The sequence below is a fragment of the Erinaceus europaeus genome, chromosome 6 (genome assembly GCF_950295315.1).
Source record: "Erinaceus europaeus chromosome 6, mEriEur2.1, whole genome shotgun sequence".
NCBI classification, from domain to species: domain Eukaryota; kingdom Metazoa; phylum Chordata; class Mammalia; order Eulipotyphla; family Erinaceidae; genus Erinaceus; species Erinaceus europaeus.
Genome location: NC_080167.1, coordinates 59,639,529 through 59,654,831, shown reverse-complemented (window position 1 = coordinate 59,654,831; position 15,303 = coordinate 59,639,529). Strand labels below are relative to the sequence as shown.

The 15,303-nt window shown below is 43.2% G+C and overlaps 1 protein-coding gene across 9 annotated transcripts in view; it reads right to left on the bottom strand.

The window, feature by feature from the left end:
- ARMC3 (armadillo repeat containing 3) overlaps positions 1 to 15,303 on the bottom strand; it is a 220,415-nt gene that overhangs the window by 13,633 nt on the left and 191,479 nt on the right. For 6 of the 9 annotated variants that reach the window (XM_060192278.1, XM_060192279.1, XM_060192283.1 and 3 more), the window contains 6 exons: positions 12,694 to 12,943; positions 11,380 to 11,516; positions 9,033 to 9,201; positions 5,081 to 5,199; positions 3,501 to 3,602; positions 3,295 to 3,402 (listed from right to left, as the gene is read on the bottom strand). In XM_060192278.1, the coding sequence (XP_060048261.1) occupies positions 3,295 to 3,402; positions 3,501 to 3,602; positions 5,081 to 5,199; positions 9,033 to 9,201; positions 11,380 to 11,516; positions 12,694 to 12,943 (885 nt within the window). The remainder of the gene's footprint in view (positions 1 to 3,294; positions 3,403 to 3,500; positions 3,603 to 5,080; positions 5,200 to 9,032; positions 9,202 to 11,379; positions 11,517 to 12,693; positions 12,944 to 15,303) is intronic. The other 3 variants (XM_060192280.1, XM_007526391.3, XM_060192281.1) reach the window with 3 other exon arrangements.

The following is a 15,303-nucleotide window of genomic DNA, read 5'->3' as shown; positions in this document are numbered from 1 at the left end:
GTAAAAAAAAAACCCAAAAAAACTAAACTCTATTACAGCTGGTTGTCTTCTTTCATCAAATTTATTCCAGGAAGGGAATATTTTACAAAGTGGAGATTTGATGTTTCCCCCCTGGACTTAGAAGAGTGTGTGTTTCTTGTTTGTTGTCTACTTTCTCACAGGTTCTTTGCTCTTGCCTCAACTGAGGAACTTTTTGGTTCCTCATTTATGCTCCCTTAAGTATTTGCTGACTAGATAAACTCAAATAAAGAAGATGAGAAGGTATTTAAAGGTAAGACACAGTAACTATTTCTGAAAGAATTTTGATGCTAGCCAAGATATGGAGGAAGGGAGAAAGCAAATCAGAAAGACAAGTAATATTAGAGGGTTTAAGGAATTGTTTGGAAACCAGAAATGTTCTAGGAAATCATTATATGATGGAGATCAAGATTTATCTGAGTCGTAGGAATGTTAAACTTATGCTGTAAAGATCTAAAGGGCTCCAGAGATAAACAGATTGGAAGGATCTGAAACAGGAGACAGAGAAACAATAAACTTTTAAGTATGTGTAATAAACTCAAGTACAATAAAGTTAATATTTATGAAAATGGTTTGAAAAGAATGAGGTGCAGATAGAACCTGTAATACAGCTCAATAAAGGGTATAGGAAGTATTTATTCTAAGGATAGTGTCTTTTTAAAAAAATTCATTTTGATAGGGTAGAGAGAAACTGAGAGGAAGAAGAGATAGAGATAGAGAGAGAGAGAGAGAGAGATACATCTGCAACACTGCTTCACTGCTTGTGAAGTCCCCCTGTAGGTGGGAACCAGGGACTTGAACCAGAATCCTTATAAATTGTAACATGTGTACTCAACCATGCACCGCTGCTTGACCCATGTGTTGTTGTTGTTTTTAATGTGTTTCATGTGAAGTAGAGAGAATTTTAGCTGCGAGAGAGAAGTCTCTCTGTATGCAGCATAGGGGTAGAACTGGAAGTCTCAGGCATGCAAGTCCTACACTCTACCAGGTGAGCAATTTCCCCTCGAGGAAAAGCTTTAGAGGGTATATGAGACTTGTTAGTTTCAGTGAAGCCTAGGGAAGAAGTATGAAGAAGGTAACTGACCAAGGAGAAACAAGAGAATCACTCTCTGATGAGCATACTCGGCATTTGGCCAGGAAGTTGGGGCGGGGGTTGCAACTGGCATTTTCAAACACAAGAATCACAAGGCTTGTCCTCATGGAGTTCTCAGTCCAAAACCCATGCAGCATAAAAAGTAAAGGGTGAGAGAGAAGTGGGAGGGAGAGAGGAAAGGGGCCAGCACGGAGTGTGAGCTACATCAAGAGGAACCCATTAGAAGCAATGATCAGAACAATTAGCAACCGTGACTGACAATGAAAAATAGATGATCTCACTTATAGGCACAAGTTGAAAAATGAGATCAGAAAAGAAAACACTAAGCAGAACTTGGACTGGAGTTAGTGTATTGCATCAAAGTAAAAGACTCCGGGGTGGGGATTGGGGTGGGGGGAGAGTTCAGGTCCTGGAACATGATGGCAGAGGACCTAGTGGGGGTTATATTGCAATGTGGAAAACTGGGAAATGTTATGCATGTATACTGTTGTGCTTACTGTGGACTGTAAAATCCCCCAATAAAAAATAAATTAAGAAAAATAAAATAGAGTCAGAAGTACAAAGTAAACATTTCTGAAACCAAGGAGGAGATCAAACTCTTACCCTTTAGGTGACCTCAGCAGATGGTCTCCATTTAGGGTGTGTGTGTGTGTGTGTGTGTGTGTGTGTGTGTGTGTGTGTGTACAGAGCTGCTTCTGACATGTGCAATTTCACTTCTCCCAAGAACTTTTTCATTCAGAGAGAGACATAAGAGAGAAAGAGACATCACAGTACTGAAGCTTCCTAGGTGCTTTGGCACACCCATGTAGTACCAGGATTTGAATCTGGGCCTTGCACATGGGAGGTCACACAGCCTAGTCAATGAGCTATCTACCCAGCCCTTACCTTCTTTTCCCCCTAAAAAAAATTCTCAATATAAGTATTACTAAAATGCCTGTAATGCCACAGTGGTTCTGAAGGGTGCAAGTGTATAATCATTAAGGTTGTGGAGGGTGGCCTCAAGTCCAAGTAGTTTGGGGAAGACTTCAGGAAAGTATCCATAAGAAAACTGTTAAGAAATGGCTAAACATGGGGTCCGAGGTGGGAGCAAAGGAAGGCCAGTGCTGGGGGCATGGGGTTGGGGGTGGGTAATGGAAATTAGACTTGGGGTGGGGATCAAAATGTAACGGATCCAGATGTGGAATGCAATGCTGTGCACCTGAAACATATAATGTTAAAAACCAGTGCTGCCACAATGAAAGTTATTTATGAAAAATGTAAATAGGGGGAATGTCTGTCTACAATATTCCAACCTAAAAGGCATGAAGCCACACTGTAATTGTTTCAGTCACAAGAAGATTTTGTCCTCGTCCCCTTTCCTCAGTCTCTGTGCCATTTGAGGGGCACTGTGAGCAGGATGGTAGAGGGGTGGGGAGTGGGTTGGGGCTGGGGGTGGGGTTAGACTGAAGGGGCAGAGAAAGGAGAGCTGCCCTGATCCCTCAGTACAATTAGCCCTGGGTCTTGCCATAGCTGTGCCAGGGCCAAAAAAAAAAAAAAAAAGTTCATTTTCTGTTGACTCCTGAAATGACAGGCAAGAGTCTTCAGTTGCTACAAAATTGTGACTCAAGATAATTCTGGTGATGGAAATGACCAAAGTTCCCACTGGGAGATAGGAGAAGAAATTCCCAAAAGTCTTTAAAAGACTGGGTGCAAAAAAAGGAAGGTACTTTTTACACTTCTGCTCTGGCATTCTGCCTGATTCAACATACTGATTCCATACTGATTCCAGAAGAAAAAGCTTCCGGTTTCAAAGCCACCCCACCCAGTGAAAGAGGTGGTTCACTGTTTAGGGCGTCTGCATGCTCAGGTTCAAGCCTACCACCACATGGGAGGTGCTATGACAAGGGCAGAAGGGCAGAAGCTTTGCAGAAGGGCAGAAGCTTTGCAGCTCTCTGCTTCTGTGTCTCTCCCTCCCTCTCTCTCTGTCTAAATGAAAAATGAGCTGGAGGAGTGACAGCATGCATAAGCAAGGTCTGAGGCCAATCAAATTTTTGCATAGAAAAACCATGTCATGATTTTTCCCACAACCCAATATACTGGCAGAAAGTAAAAGCAACAACAAAAGCCACCCCAGTCTTTCCCCAGCTCTGCGGGGAATGAAATGACACTTTGTCATCACTGCATTACCATGACCTATGGCCTACCTTAGTCCTTTCTCTTTCACGGTGCTTTTGCTCAGAGAAGTATTCCGCCCAGAAGCAGGTTCTGGCTTCTCCTCTGTGGGAGAGCCCAGTCCGGTACTGAAACGATAACTGTTTTTCTCTTGTCATGTGAAGACATCCCAGCCAGATTCAGTCACATGTAAAATAATAACAGATTCCAGGCACAAACCATTCCCCCACACTCTTACTTGGCCCTTTCTTTGCTCGCTCGCCTCAAGGAAGATGAGGAAGAAATACTTCGTCCGTAGCCAATATCTGACGACTTATCTTCCGTTGACGGAGGAGGGGAGCTGAAATGTCACGTGTCTGAAATTACTTTTGTGTTAAAGCAGTTTGTCAATACTGGTTCTGTCCTACAGAACTTTTTCTTTCTGGAAATCTGAAGCTGACTTTTAAGGCTGACATGCTTGCTGTTGTAAAGGCGTGAAGGACAGATTCAGACAGAACAAAAAGGAATGTAGAAAGTTTTCCCTGGGCTAGAAAAGGAAATAGTCCTACAAAATGTGTCATACAAAAATGTATAGATGCATAGGTATGTATGGCTTTTTTTAAAAATCCACAGCACTGTGTGGTGGACTTTGAAAAAGATGTTATTTATTTAATGGATAGAGACAGAGAGAAATTGAGAGGGGAGGGGAGATAAAGAGGGAGAAAGACACCTGCAGCCCTGCTTCTCTGCTTGTGAAGCTTCCCCTCCTGCAGGTGGGGTCTGGGGGCTTGGACTCAGGTTCTTGCACATGGTAATGTGTGCACTCAGCCAGGTATGCCATCACCTGCCCCTTCCTTTTAAAAAGGAGATGTATGGTGGTTTGGGCTTATGGTAGTTCCAAGGGACTTGTGGTAGTATCTGAGAACTCAGACAGGAAAATCCTGTGCTTTCACACACTGAGCTAGCTACATAGCTAGTCTAAAGAAGGATGTGGAAGCTTGACTCTTTAGCTCTGGGTCCCAAGAGATAACTCATCAGTGAGGGGGCCTATCTTGTCATGCCCGATTAGAGCCCTGGCACCACTTGGCAGTACTACAGTGTGGGGAAAGCTTCAGTGCTATGGTATCTCTTCCTCTCTGTGTCTCTTTCTCTATCTCCAAAAAAGTTAACCTGGGTTGATAAAATATGCTAATGCACAAAGTCCTGGAGACAACAACAGTTTTTTAAGAAGTAAAAATGTGAACCCTGCTATTTATTTTAACATAAGCAATCTTATTATACCTATATACAATCCAGGAGATTTATTTTTAAACAATTTTATTTATTTTTTTATTGGATTGAGACAGAAAGTGAGAGGGAAAAGAGAAATAGAGTAGGAGAGAGATAGACAGACACACATCTGCAGACCTGCTTCACCACTCATGAAGCTCCCCCGCCACCCTACTGCAGGTAGGGACCAGGGGCTTGAACCTGGGTCTTTGCACGTTAGGTAACGTGTGCAACCAGGTGTGCCACCACCTGGCCCCTAATCCAGGAGATTTATAAACACAATTCATCTTGGTTTCCTTCCATCTACTTAGACTTTGTTAAATCACTTCATGTAAGCAAAGGGCTCCACATTTCTGGCTGCCGAAAAACATACGACTAGACTGGTACGACAGAGTCAGAGGATGAACCTCTGTGGAGTGACGCCATGGCCTTTACTGTGTGAGCTGTGGACTTATGGGTGAGTGCTGGCTTTCACAGAGGGAAGATGCCATGCTGGGAAGCCTTATTTGCATGGTGATGGGCAAATGACACAATGCTTCTCTACATCCCTCCTTCTCCTCAGAGACTCACATGTCAGAGGTCTTGCTGTTAATTAAGAGGATGGCCCGGAGATCATTTGGTTCTTGTAAGCACAGTTCCTTCAAAGGCAAAAGTCTGGTGCCAGGACTGATCTGTAGAAAATATAAGAGCTGCAAAGTATTGTCTGCATGGGGTATATTTAAAGAAGGTATATTGTAGAATATAAGGCCTCCAATCTTTCTCTTTTTCTCTCTCATGCACACAGATAAGAGAGACAGAGAGAGAGAGAGAGAGAAAAACCCTAACCGTGTGGACCTCTAACCACCTTTGGACAGGATGTTCCTCTCCTGCTCCCCACAATCTCTTCTGCTTTACTTTGGCAATTGCATTACGTATTTAATTCCCTAGAAGTATTTGAGTTTGCAAATCCATCTATATAAATAAGGGAGAACTTACTGTAAGAGTAAGTAACTACTAAACAGATCACTATAAATGTGGGAATAACTAAAGCCAGGCTAAACAAAACCCTGTAAACAGGATTCCATAAAATCCAATCCTTCCCGGTTCGAGCCCCCGGCTCCCCACCTGCAGGGGCGTCGCTTCATGGGCGGTGAAGCAGGTCTGCAGGTGTCTATCTTTCTCTCCCCTCTCTCTCTGTCTTCCCCTCCTCTCTCCATTTCTCTCTGTCCTATCCAACAACAAAGCAACGTCAACAATAGCAATAATAACCGCAACGAGGCTGCAACAAAAAGGGGGAAAAATGGCCTCCAGGAGCGGTGGATTCATGGTGCAGGCACCAAGCCCAGCAATAACCCTGGAGGAAAAAAAAAAAAAAAAATCCACTCCTGAGGTCTATTTTCAGTCATGTTTTAAATAAATTCCCCTCCCCAATCCAAGACACTTTCCCCAATCCTTTAAAATAAAATGAACTGTGACATTCTGATCAAGACTCAGCCACAGTTTTTCCACTCATTGAAAGTAAAGAAAAATCTTGCCAATGTAAGACTCACAGTTTTTTAAGGCTACCTCTCTCCTCTCATTCTCTGCTCCCTGTTCTTAAAGCCTTAGCTACATTGACTCTGTTACTCTGAAAACATGCCAAGCATGTTTATACCCTAAGGAGTCTATATTAGTTGTTTCCTCAGCCTCAAAGTTCTTCTTCCCTAAATCCCTCTCCTTCATATTTCCGCTCCAGTATTACCTTTTCAAGGAGGTCTAATTGAAGAACAGGTCTAAAATTACAACCATCAGTTTGGCTCGAAGCACTACAAAGCCCCTTAACCTGCCTCTGCTTAACTCCCCCATCCCCAAGCTCTGATCATCTTGATCATGTGACACAGTTTATTTGTGAGGTTTATTGTGTATTGTCTGTCTCCTCTCACAGGTTCTATAGGAGTAGGATCTTTGTTTCTTTTGTTCACTGACACAGTGAAAATCTACAATATTAGCAGCACAATATTCACTGAATGAATGAGAGAATTCTTTATAAAGGAAATTGCCTCCTGAAAATTTTTAAAACACTATCAACAGATATATCTTGTCACAATTTTATCTAATCCATGGCAACATTTGTGTCTCCCCTCCCTCCCCCCCACTATTCATTTCCTTTGTTGGTTTTTCTGCTCTTCTCATTTTTTTTTCTTATAGCATCTTTGTGCTGATGTTGTGCTGCTTCTTTCTAAATTACTCATCATTACAGGAGATGGGCTTTCCGGGAGCAGCGGTGTCTCAGAGTGTGTGTGTGTGGGGTGTGTGTGTGTGTGTGTGTTTCCTGGGCTGATGGTGGTGATTAGAGGAAGCAGAAAAAGAAAATTAAAAATTCAGGTTAGCCATTTTTCTTTAACCACAAGGCTTATCACTGTGTTCAATGCCTGTACAATTCCACCATTTCTGGTGGTCATGTTTTTTTCCTTTTCACTAGATAGAGGGAGATACAGAGAGAAGGAGGGATGGAGGGAGAGAAAGACAGAGAGAAGGACACCACATCAATCTACCACCACATCAACCCACCCCTCTAGAAGTTCCCTCTCTAGGGATTCCCATATTGTGACCCTGGGCTTGAACCCAGGTTCTTGCACATGGTAATGTGTGCACTCTACTGGGTGAATTACCTAACAGCCCCACCAGGCTAACCTTTTATTTTAAATGTATTATCGCAGACATCTTTGGTTCTGTGACCACGATAGAGTGAGTGCTTCTTGCGAATATGACTTAGCACTGTGACTCTCTCAGGCGCTGTCTGCTTCTTTGAGCCTAGCTAGTGCACAAGGGCTTCACTCACCAGCCTTGCTCACCCTGTCCCTCAGGCCCTGCACTGCTGGGCACAGATAGCATGTGGCTTCACCTCCTCAGCCTCACCATCACTCCAGGAAGCATACTTGACCCTTGAACAACTTCAGTTGGCACTGGAAAGATTTCCTTAAAGGCATTTTATTTTTTTTAATTTATTTTTCTTTATTAGGGGATTGATGAATGGTTTACAGTCGACAGTAAAATACAGTAGTTTGTACATGTGTAAGATTTCTCAGTTTCCACATGACAATTCAACCCTCCCTCCCACCCCAGAGTCTTTTACTTTGGTGCAGTACACCAACTCCAATCCAAGTTCTGCTTAGTGTTTTCCTTTCAGTTCTTATTTTTCAACTTCTGTCTACGGCATTTTCTTTTTCTAGTCTTAGGTTCTGTATTTGCAGATTCAATATTTGTGCATTTGCCCAGTGGGTTGGCTGAATCTGCAACGACAGTGACCCCTCTACAGCAGTTATATGAGTGCTTTCAACTTGTAGAAAGATTGACTAGAATTTCAACCCTCCTTGACCCTACAACATTAAAAAGGCAACTGTGTATATTAAGAAAGCCTCTGTGCATGTCTGCATGCATGTGTGTGTCTACATGTATACACATACACATTTTTCCTTTAGAGGCTGATTTTACTATTTGAGATAAGAGTTTCACAGGAGAGAAAGAGTGATCAGAGGAACACCCAGCACATGCAGAGCTGGGATCGAACACAGGACAGCAGTCCCTTGCTCTACCCACCTCATTTTAACTACCAGCTCACTCCTCAGCTGCTCACCTGCCCACATGTTCAATGGTGCTTTACGGTATCTGCCACCACTACCTCTTTTGCTCCTCTCTGTGCTCCTTTTTCCTTTTGCATTCTTCTTCCTGCACAGCTTCTTCCTGATCTCAGGGACTCTTAGCCCAGAGATCAATTTGACTGAAGGCAGCACTTCATTTCTGTTTCTGAGTTTTGAGATGGGATTTGTGAGTCTTAATCCCCCCTCCTTCTATTATCCCTATTGTTTTTGGTTTCCAAAAGATGTAGAAAGCATGACTAGTGCAGCAATGCTGAAAAGTCCTCAGGATTCTAGCTTTTAGTTTGCTATGTCTCCCCACATTAGGAGTGAATTCTGCTGAACTGTAAACTGCTTTAAAAGTCTGAGCAGAAATGTGGCTAAGAAAAGTAACATTCTTTACATTTTAAAGGCCAGCAATACAATCTAGTTCAAACAATTAGATTATAATTAATAGCAAGGCTTAAACTTCTATCTTATCACTAACTCTGAACCCTAGAAACTGTACCTGTTCCTTTCACATCTTCTCTGACTTGTAGCTCGGTAACTTCAGTGTAAGATAGCAGATTTGAGTTAAAACTGTCCACAAATGCAAATGTCTGGGCCAGGAAAATTGAAAGATGAGACTCTGATTCACAAATTTCTGTCCATTGAGATTAGGAACAGGGAGACAGCATAACAGTACTATACCAGATTTGCTTGTCTTGGGGTCCAAGATTCATTCCCCATCACCTCCTTATGCCAAAACAGAGTGGTCCTCTGTTCTCTCTTGCAAAGTAAAATAAATAATTCTCAAGAGAATATAAATTATGATAAGCAGCTCTCAAAACTGCTGTGTAATGACAATCATCATTAAAAAAGAAATTATCATCCACATTAGAAGAATTAGCATCCACACTAAAATACAATATAGTGCTGCCACTTACCCGGCCATAATCATAGAATCCATCACTGATGATGTTACTTGATGACAAATAGCCAAGCTGGCTGTATTTCAGGGACAGGTTGCTGTTAAGCAACTTGTTATAAGCTGCCTCACTGAATTTATTTTTTCGACTTAAGGAGAGATTAATTTCTTCAAGGATCTCTAATGCCCTGTCAAGGAAGGTAAAAGCATTATTTGCTTTATGGAAGCAGCTCCCTAAGTGTGAACTGTTAAGTTCACACTTATACATCTAGCTAGAAGCCTGGACGCAGAGCTAAGACAAAAAATCTAAAGGCAGCACTAGCTCCCTTAGGTGAAGTCAGACTGTAGGAATTATGAAGGTGTGTGTGTGTGTGTGTGTGTGTGTGTGTGTATGTGTGTGTGTGTGTGTCTATGTTGAGCACAGATAGGTCACATGGGCATCCATATTGAAATAACTACCAAGGACACTTTCCAAGAAAGAAAGTTTTTCATTTAGGGAACTCCAAGGATGGTGATAGAGTAGTACTTCGGTTACTCTCTTACAAACACTGAAATCAAGGTTGGCTCAAGAAACTGGCTCAGAAGTAGAGCTCAAGCTCGACAGCTGTGAGGTCCTGGCTTCCATCCTCAGCATTACATAACATTTTGAAAAAGATTATTTTTTCAAGCACAGTTAAGAGGTTAGCTGTTAACTCACTTGGGAGGGAGTCTGCTTTGTCATGCACCAGAGCCAGATTTAAGCCTGGCCTCCACCACACTGAGTGAATTTTGGGGGCTTTGCTATCTCTCTCTCTCTCCCTTTGTCTCTTGCTCTGCCTTTTTACCTGAAAATGTTGGCCTGAAGCACTGAAATCCTGACATCAAAAGTAAAATTAAAAAATAATAATAATGAGATAAAATAACAGAATTATTATTGGACTTTAAAAAAGGTCAATCTAAACTTGATATAAGAAAAGAATAAAAGTGGTTGGAAATGAAGCAAACCTTTCTACTGAGCCTTACAACTCTATTTGCTGATATGTTCAAGGCAAGTAAGTCACCTATAGTTGGGAAGGAAAAGGGATTTCATGCAGGTGTCTGTGTGTACGGCGGGGGGAGGCTCAAATGTTGGATTTGGTGAAAAGACTGAGAGAGATGGAGAAGGAAGACAAGGCTGGTGCTTTTTAGCTTATTTATTTATTTAAAAGATTTATTTATTTTCATGAGAGACCAGAGTGCTGCTCAGCTCTGGCTATGGTGATGCCTGAGCCTGAACCAGGATCTCGGAGGCCTCAGGCATGCAACTCCTGCGCTCTAGTGCACTGAACTAGCCCCTCCACCCCCTACCCCTGCCTCAGCCCACAGGTGTTTGATTTTAGCCTCAAAAGTTGAATGACAAACAGGACTGTGCTGAGCAACAGCAGACAGGTGTGAAAGAGAAGCATTTACAAGTGCAAGAAAAGCACTTAAAGGCTGAAAAAAGGGAGTCAGGGAAGGGGTGTTAGAGGATGAAGCCAGTCTGGGGTGTTGGTCCTGAGACAAAGTGTCAGTCTTGCACATCTGAAACCTTAGAGTCTTATAAGCCAATGCTATGCTAATCGTTTTTAGTAAAGAAATACATCGCAATAAAAACATGCGCATGGCCTGGGGGTAGCTCAGCAGGTGTTCAGCCCTGGGTTTCATCCCCAGCACCACCTGGGAGCACCATGGGTGGTCTAGCACTGCATTAGTGTCTCTCTCCTTCCCTCCCCTCTCCCTCCCCCTTGGAGTCTATAAAATAGAAATGATGGGTTGGGGGAGGGGCACTCAGCCCTTCTGCATTTGTGCAAGTTTCTTGGTTCATTCCTTAGTGTCAGAAAGAAAGAAAGAAAGAATGAATGAATGAATGAAAAGGAAGGGAGGGAGGGGCCCAGGACACAGGTTTCCTGGTAGGGCAAATACCTTGCTAGGTGCATGCCAGCCAGCTCTAACCCCCTGGTACTACAGGTACTATGGCACTGAGAGAAGTCCCAGTATTGTTGTATCTCCTCTCTTTCTTTTTCTCTATGTAAAAGGAGCCTATGAGCATGAAATTGCACATACATGAGGTACTGGCTCTGCAAAAGAAACATGTAAAATTTTATTATTGTATTATCCTGTATCATATAAAATGTGACTAAAATAAGAAAGAAATAAACCTTTTTTAAAAGGTGGAGAAATAGATGTTGAAGATGATTTTATGAAGGTGGAGAGGGAGAGAGGGGAGGAATGGGAAAAGATGGTGCCTCCACCAGGCAGCCCTATTCTGAGGGAAGCCCTAGCTGTGATACACGTCTGCACTTGACTTTTCAGGTCTTCATTGAAAACTTGTTCTCTGAGCCCACGTCAGGGAGACAGCACCCACTCACCCCAGCCTGCATAGCTCTCCAGCCATGGGCTCGTCCCCTGCACACACCATCACAGCCCAGCTGGCATGCCTTCGGACTTCCTCATTCTTGGAGCGCAGGAGCTCAACCAGGGGCTCCAGCCCGCCGGAATTTCGTAACTGAAAGCAGACACCAAAATACTTTGCATTAAGTGTGTGGAATATAGGCTGGCAGGATAGCTCGTGTGGATAGCGCGCTGCTTAGCCATGTGTATGATCAAGTTCCAGCCTGATCTCCACCACATTGAAAGAAGCTGCTGTGCTGCAGTCTCTTTCACTCTGTCTCTATATTTTTTAAAAAAGTACAGAATGTTTACGCTGGTGTGTGTGTGTGTGTGTGTGTGTGTGTGTGTGTGTGTGTGTGTACTTGTGCGTGTGTTTGCCAGAGCACTGCTCAGCTCTGGCTTAGCTGGTACTGGGGACTGAGACTTTGTAGGCTTAGGCATGAAAGATTTTTTTGCATAAATACTATGTTATCTCTTCAGCTCAAACATCTCTCCCCCCACCTCACTCTCCTCCAGAGCACTACTCAACTCTGGCATATGGAGGTGTCAGGGATTGAACCTGTGCTTCTCAGGGTTCAGGTACGCAAGCCCCATGCTCTCATGTCAAACTTTTAAAAACGATTTCTCTACTTTATGAGAGATAGTGAGAGATGCCAGAACAGCACCCCAGAATATGAAGTGCTGGGGACTGAAGTTGGGGTTCCCTGTTGTGAGCTCTAACCGCCCCCTCCTTGGACCACGAGTTTGTCTTAAGTGGTTTAGATATTACAAACAGGGCTTCCTAGAGGAAGCAATTCTCTGTGTACGGACTTAGAAGCAGAACTCGGAGAGGCAGACTGAGTCTGCCCTCCTCTTAGCCAGATCCTGCCAACTGGCCTTAAAAAATCTATCTATCTATCTAGATATCTATCTAGATATCTATCTATCTAGATATCTAGATAGATAGATAGATATAGATATATACATATATATAACATATATGTGTATATATTTTATATGCTACATATAATATGTTGTGGTGGTGTGGAGGATTGAACTTGGGGCTTTGGAGCCTCAGGCTCTTAGCATAAACATTATGCTCTTCTATCTCCACCCCAGCCCCCACCACAACTGGCCTTCCAGAGCCTAACCATCAGGGCTAGGGCCTTCAGAGATGGGCCAGCAGTTCAGACACCTGAGGCCAATGAGCGGGCCAGGCCCACCGGGCAGGGCCTAAGGCAGGGGCAAGGTCAACGCCGGGCGCTAGGCCAGGCCCACGGGGCCCGGGAAGGCCGGTGTGCGCATGCTCTCACCTCTGCGCGTGCGTCTGCATCGCAGGCCGTGGCGGCCACAGTGAGCGCGGCCTTGCTCTGCACCACAGTGTTGGCGGAGCGCAGCGGGCCGTGCAGCGCGCGCATGACGTCATGGCCCTGGATGGCGGTGCGCAGCGGCTCCTGCAGCGCCATGTTAGTCAGCACTGTGGCGGCATTGGCGATGGCGCCGTCGCGTTTGCTGGACAGGGTGTTGATGAGCGGGTCGATGCCGTCAGCTTCGGCGATGGCGCTGGGTGCAGAAGGGGACAGGGAAGTCACTCATCCCAGTTGGAGAAGTGACCTTTGGGGCACATGGCTGTGCTTAGAAGACACAGGAGTCCACTTGTAGAGACTTTTGCCATTTACAATGCAACGGACCCAGTACTGGGGCGCCAGAGGGCTGAGTGGAATATGTGGGTCACATGAATTAAACAAACAAAACAGATGACCTCACTCAAAAGTGGAAATTAAGAAGCAAAGACATTAAGTAGAAAACATAAGGTGAAACTTGGGCTGGGTGTAGCGTATTGCACCAGAGCAAAGGACTCTGGGGAAGGAGGGCCAGGCCTACCATGGGTGCTGGTGTGTGATGGAGGAAAAGGACCTAGGTTGGGAGAGCGAGTCACCCATCATGTGGAGGTGAGAGGTTATACTTGTGTGTCAACAATTATAACCATTGGCACCCCTTCCCCCAGTAAAGTGGAAAATGACATAGTTAAAAAAAAAATCCTACCTGTACAACTTTGGGCTACAGAGACAGGTTGACTTTTTCTTTCTTTAGAAATTCCACTACAACTGGGTAATACTTATGAGGAAATCCTCTTCGAAGAAAGTATTTAAAACACAGGAAAACAAAACCCTAAGTAGGAATTAGTGAGCATAGGAGCCGCTAATTTAAGTTAGTTTTCTCCTCCTTTTCAAATTAGATTACTAAGTGTAGATGGATGTTTAAAGTCAGCAAATAGCTCACAGAGGTTTTAAACTGCCAAGCACTCCACCCAGGTTCCAGTCAGGCCCCCACTGCACTGAAAGAAGCTTCAGGGTCAGGCAGGCGGTGTTACCATGACCTGTGTTCAAGTCCCTAATCCCTACTTATTAGTGGCATCTTCATGAGCAGAGAAGCACTGCTGCTGATGTCTCTCTTTCTCTTTCCTCTCTATCTCTTCTCTCCCTCTCAAATTCTCTATTGCATCAAATTAAAAATATAATAAATATCAATAAATAAGAAATCTCAGTGCTCTGGATGCATTCTCTCTCTCTTGCTCTATCTGAAGAAATCAATCTAGAGCAATGATTCCCTGGGTACAGCCAAGATAGGTAAGTAAATAATAAATAAAGCTGGCAAATAATTTTTTGATAGAGATAAAGTGGCAGATACCTTCCAGACACCAAGAAGCTGATTCCACCCTGACTTCTCTGGGCAGATGACCTCACCAATGTGTCCTGGAGGCTCACTTCTCCAGAGCCCTACCCCATTAGGGAAAGATAGAAACAGGTTGGGATATACCTGTCAATGCCCATGTCCATCGGAGAAGCAGTTACAGAAGCCAGAACTCCTACCTTCTTCACCCCAAAAACAACTTTGATCCATATTTCCCATGGGGGAGAAGTGATAGGAAGAAGAGGACTCTGAACTCCAGCTCCATCAGGAGAGACAGAGATAGACAGAGAGATAGAGAGAGAATATCACGAAAAGGGGAGAGATATTTGGATGTAGTAATAAGGTTTTGTGTGACTTGGAGGAGAAGAGAGGACTGGACCTGGAAGAAAAAGGGGGTAATTACGTACAAATCTAGACAGAGAGTTGTAGAGATGATAGTTAACCCATGTCTGCAACCTTGGGAGAACTGTGGAGGTTTGCAATGCAGGGATTTGGGATTCAGACCTCTAGGATGGAATTATACTCCTGTTGACATGTAATTTTTAAATCAATATTGAATCGCTGAAACACAGAGAGGCAGAGAGAAAAGATGGGGGGGGGTATCATTCAAGCTTTCCTCAGTGTGGTGGAGGCCAGGTTTTAACCTGTAGAGCACATGACAACTAAGTGCACTAATCCAAGAGAACTATTTTGCCAGCTCTGGCAAATAATTTTGGAACTGAGGTTGCATTTACAAATTATATTTCAAAGAATAAGATCATTGCATTGGAATAGATACTTTAGGAATATAGGTATATTCCATTGCTAAATTTCCCATTTCTAGTATAAAAAGAACACAGTTATGTATGTTAAGATTTCTATATAGTTAGAAAGTCTAAGAATACCACACACTCTGTAATTCTTGCTTTGTAGTCAGTTTGAAAACTCAAAAACTAGTAAAAAAAATTAAAAGCTAATTTTAATGAGTGGAAGATGATTTAATTTTATTCTTTAATGTTCGAACTGCTTCCAAAAATAAAAGATGCTCCAAGCAATAAGATATATAGACTATTCTGGCTTCTCAACTTATGTGTTAAAAACCTATTTAAATCATCTTGGTAAAAGAGGCAAATAAAACAATAAAACATGGGACTCCAATAATGTGATTATCTCAACGTCTTTTATTTAAGATCATATTACTAGCCCCAAATTGATGAAAACAATTAGAGGTGCTATGATGCTAACCCACT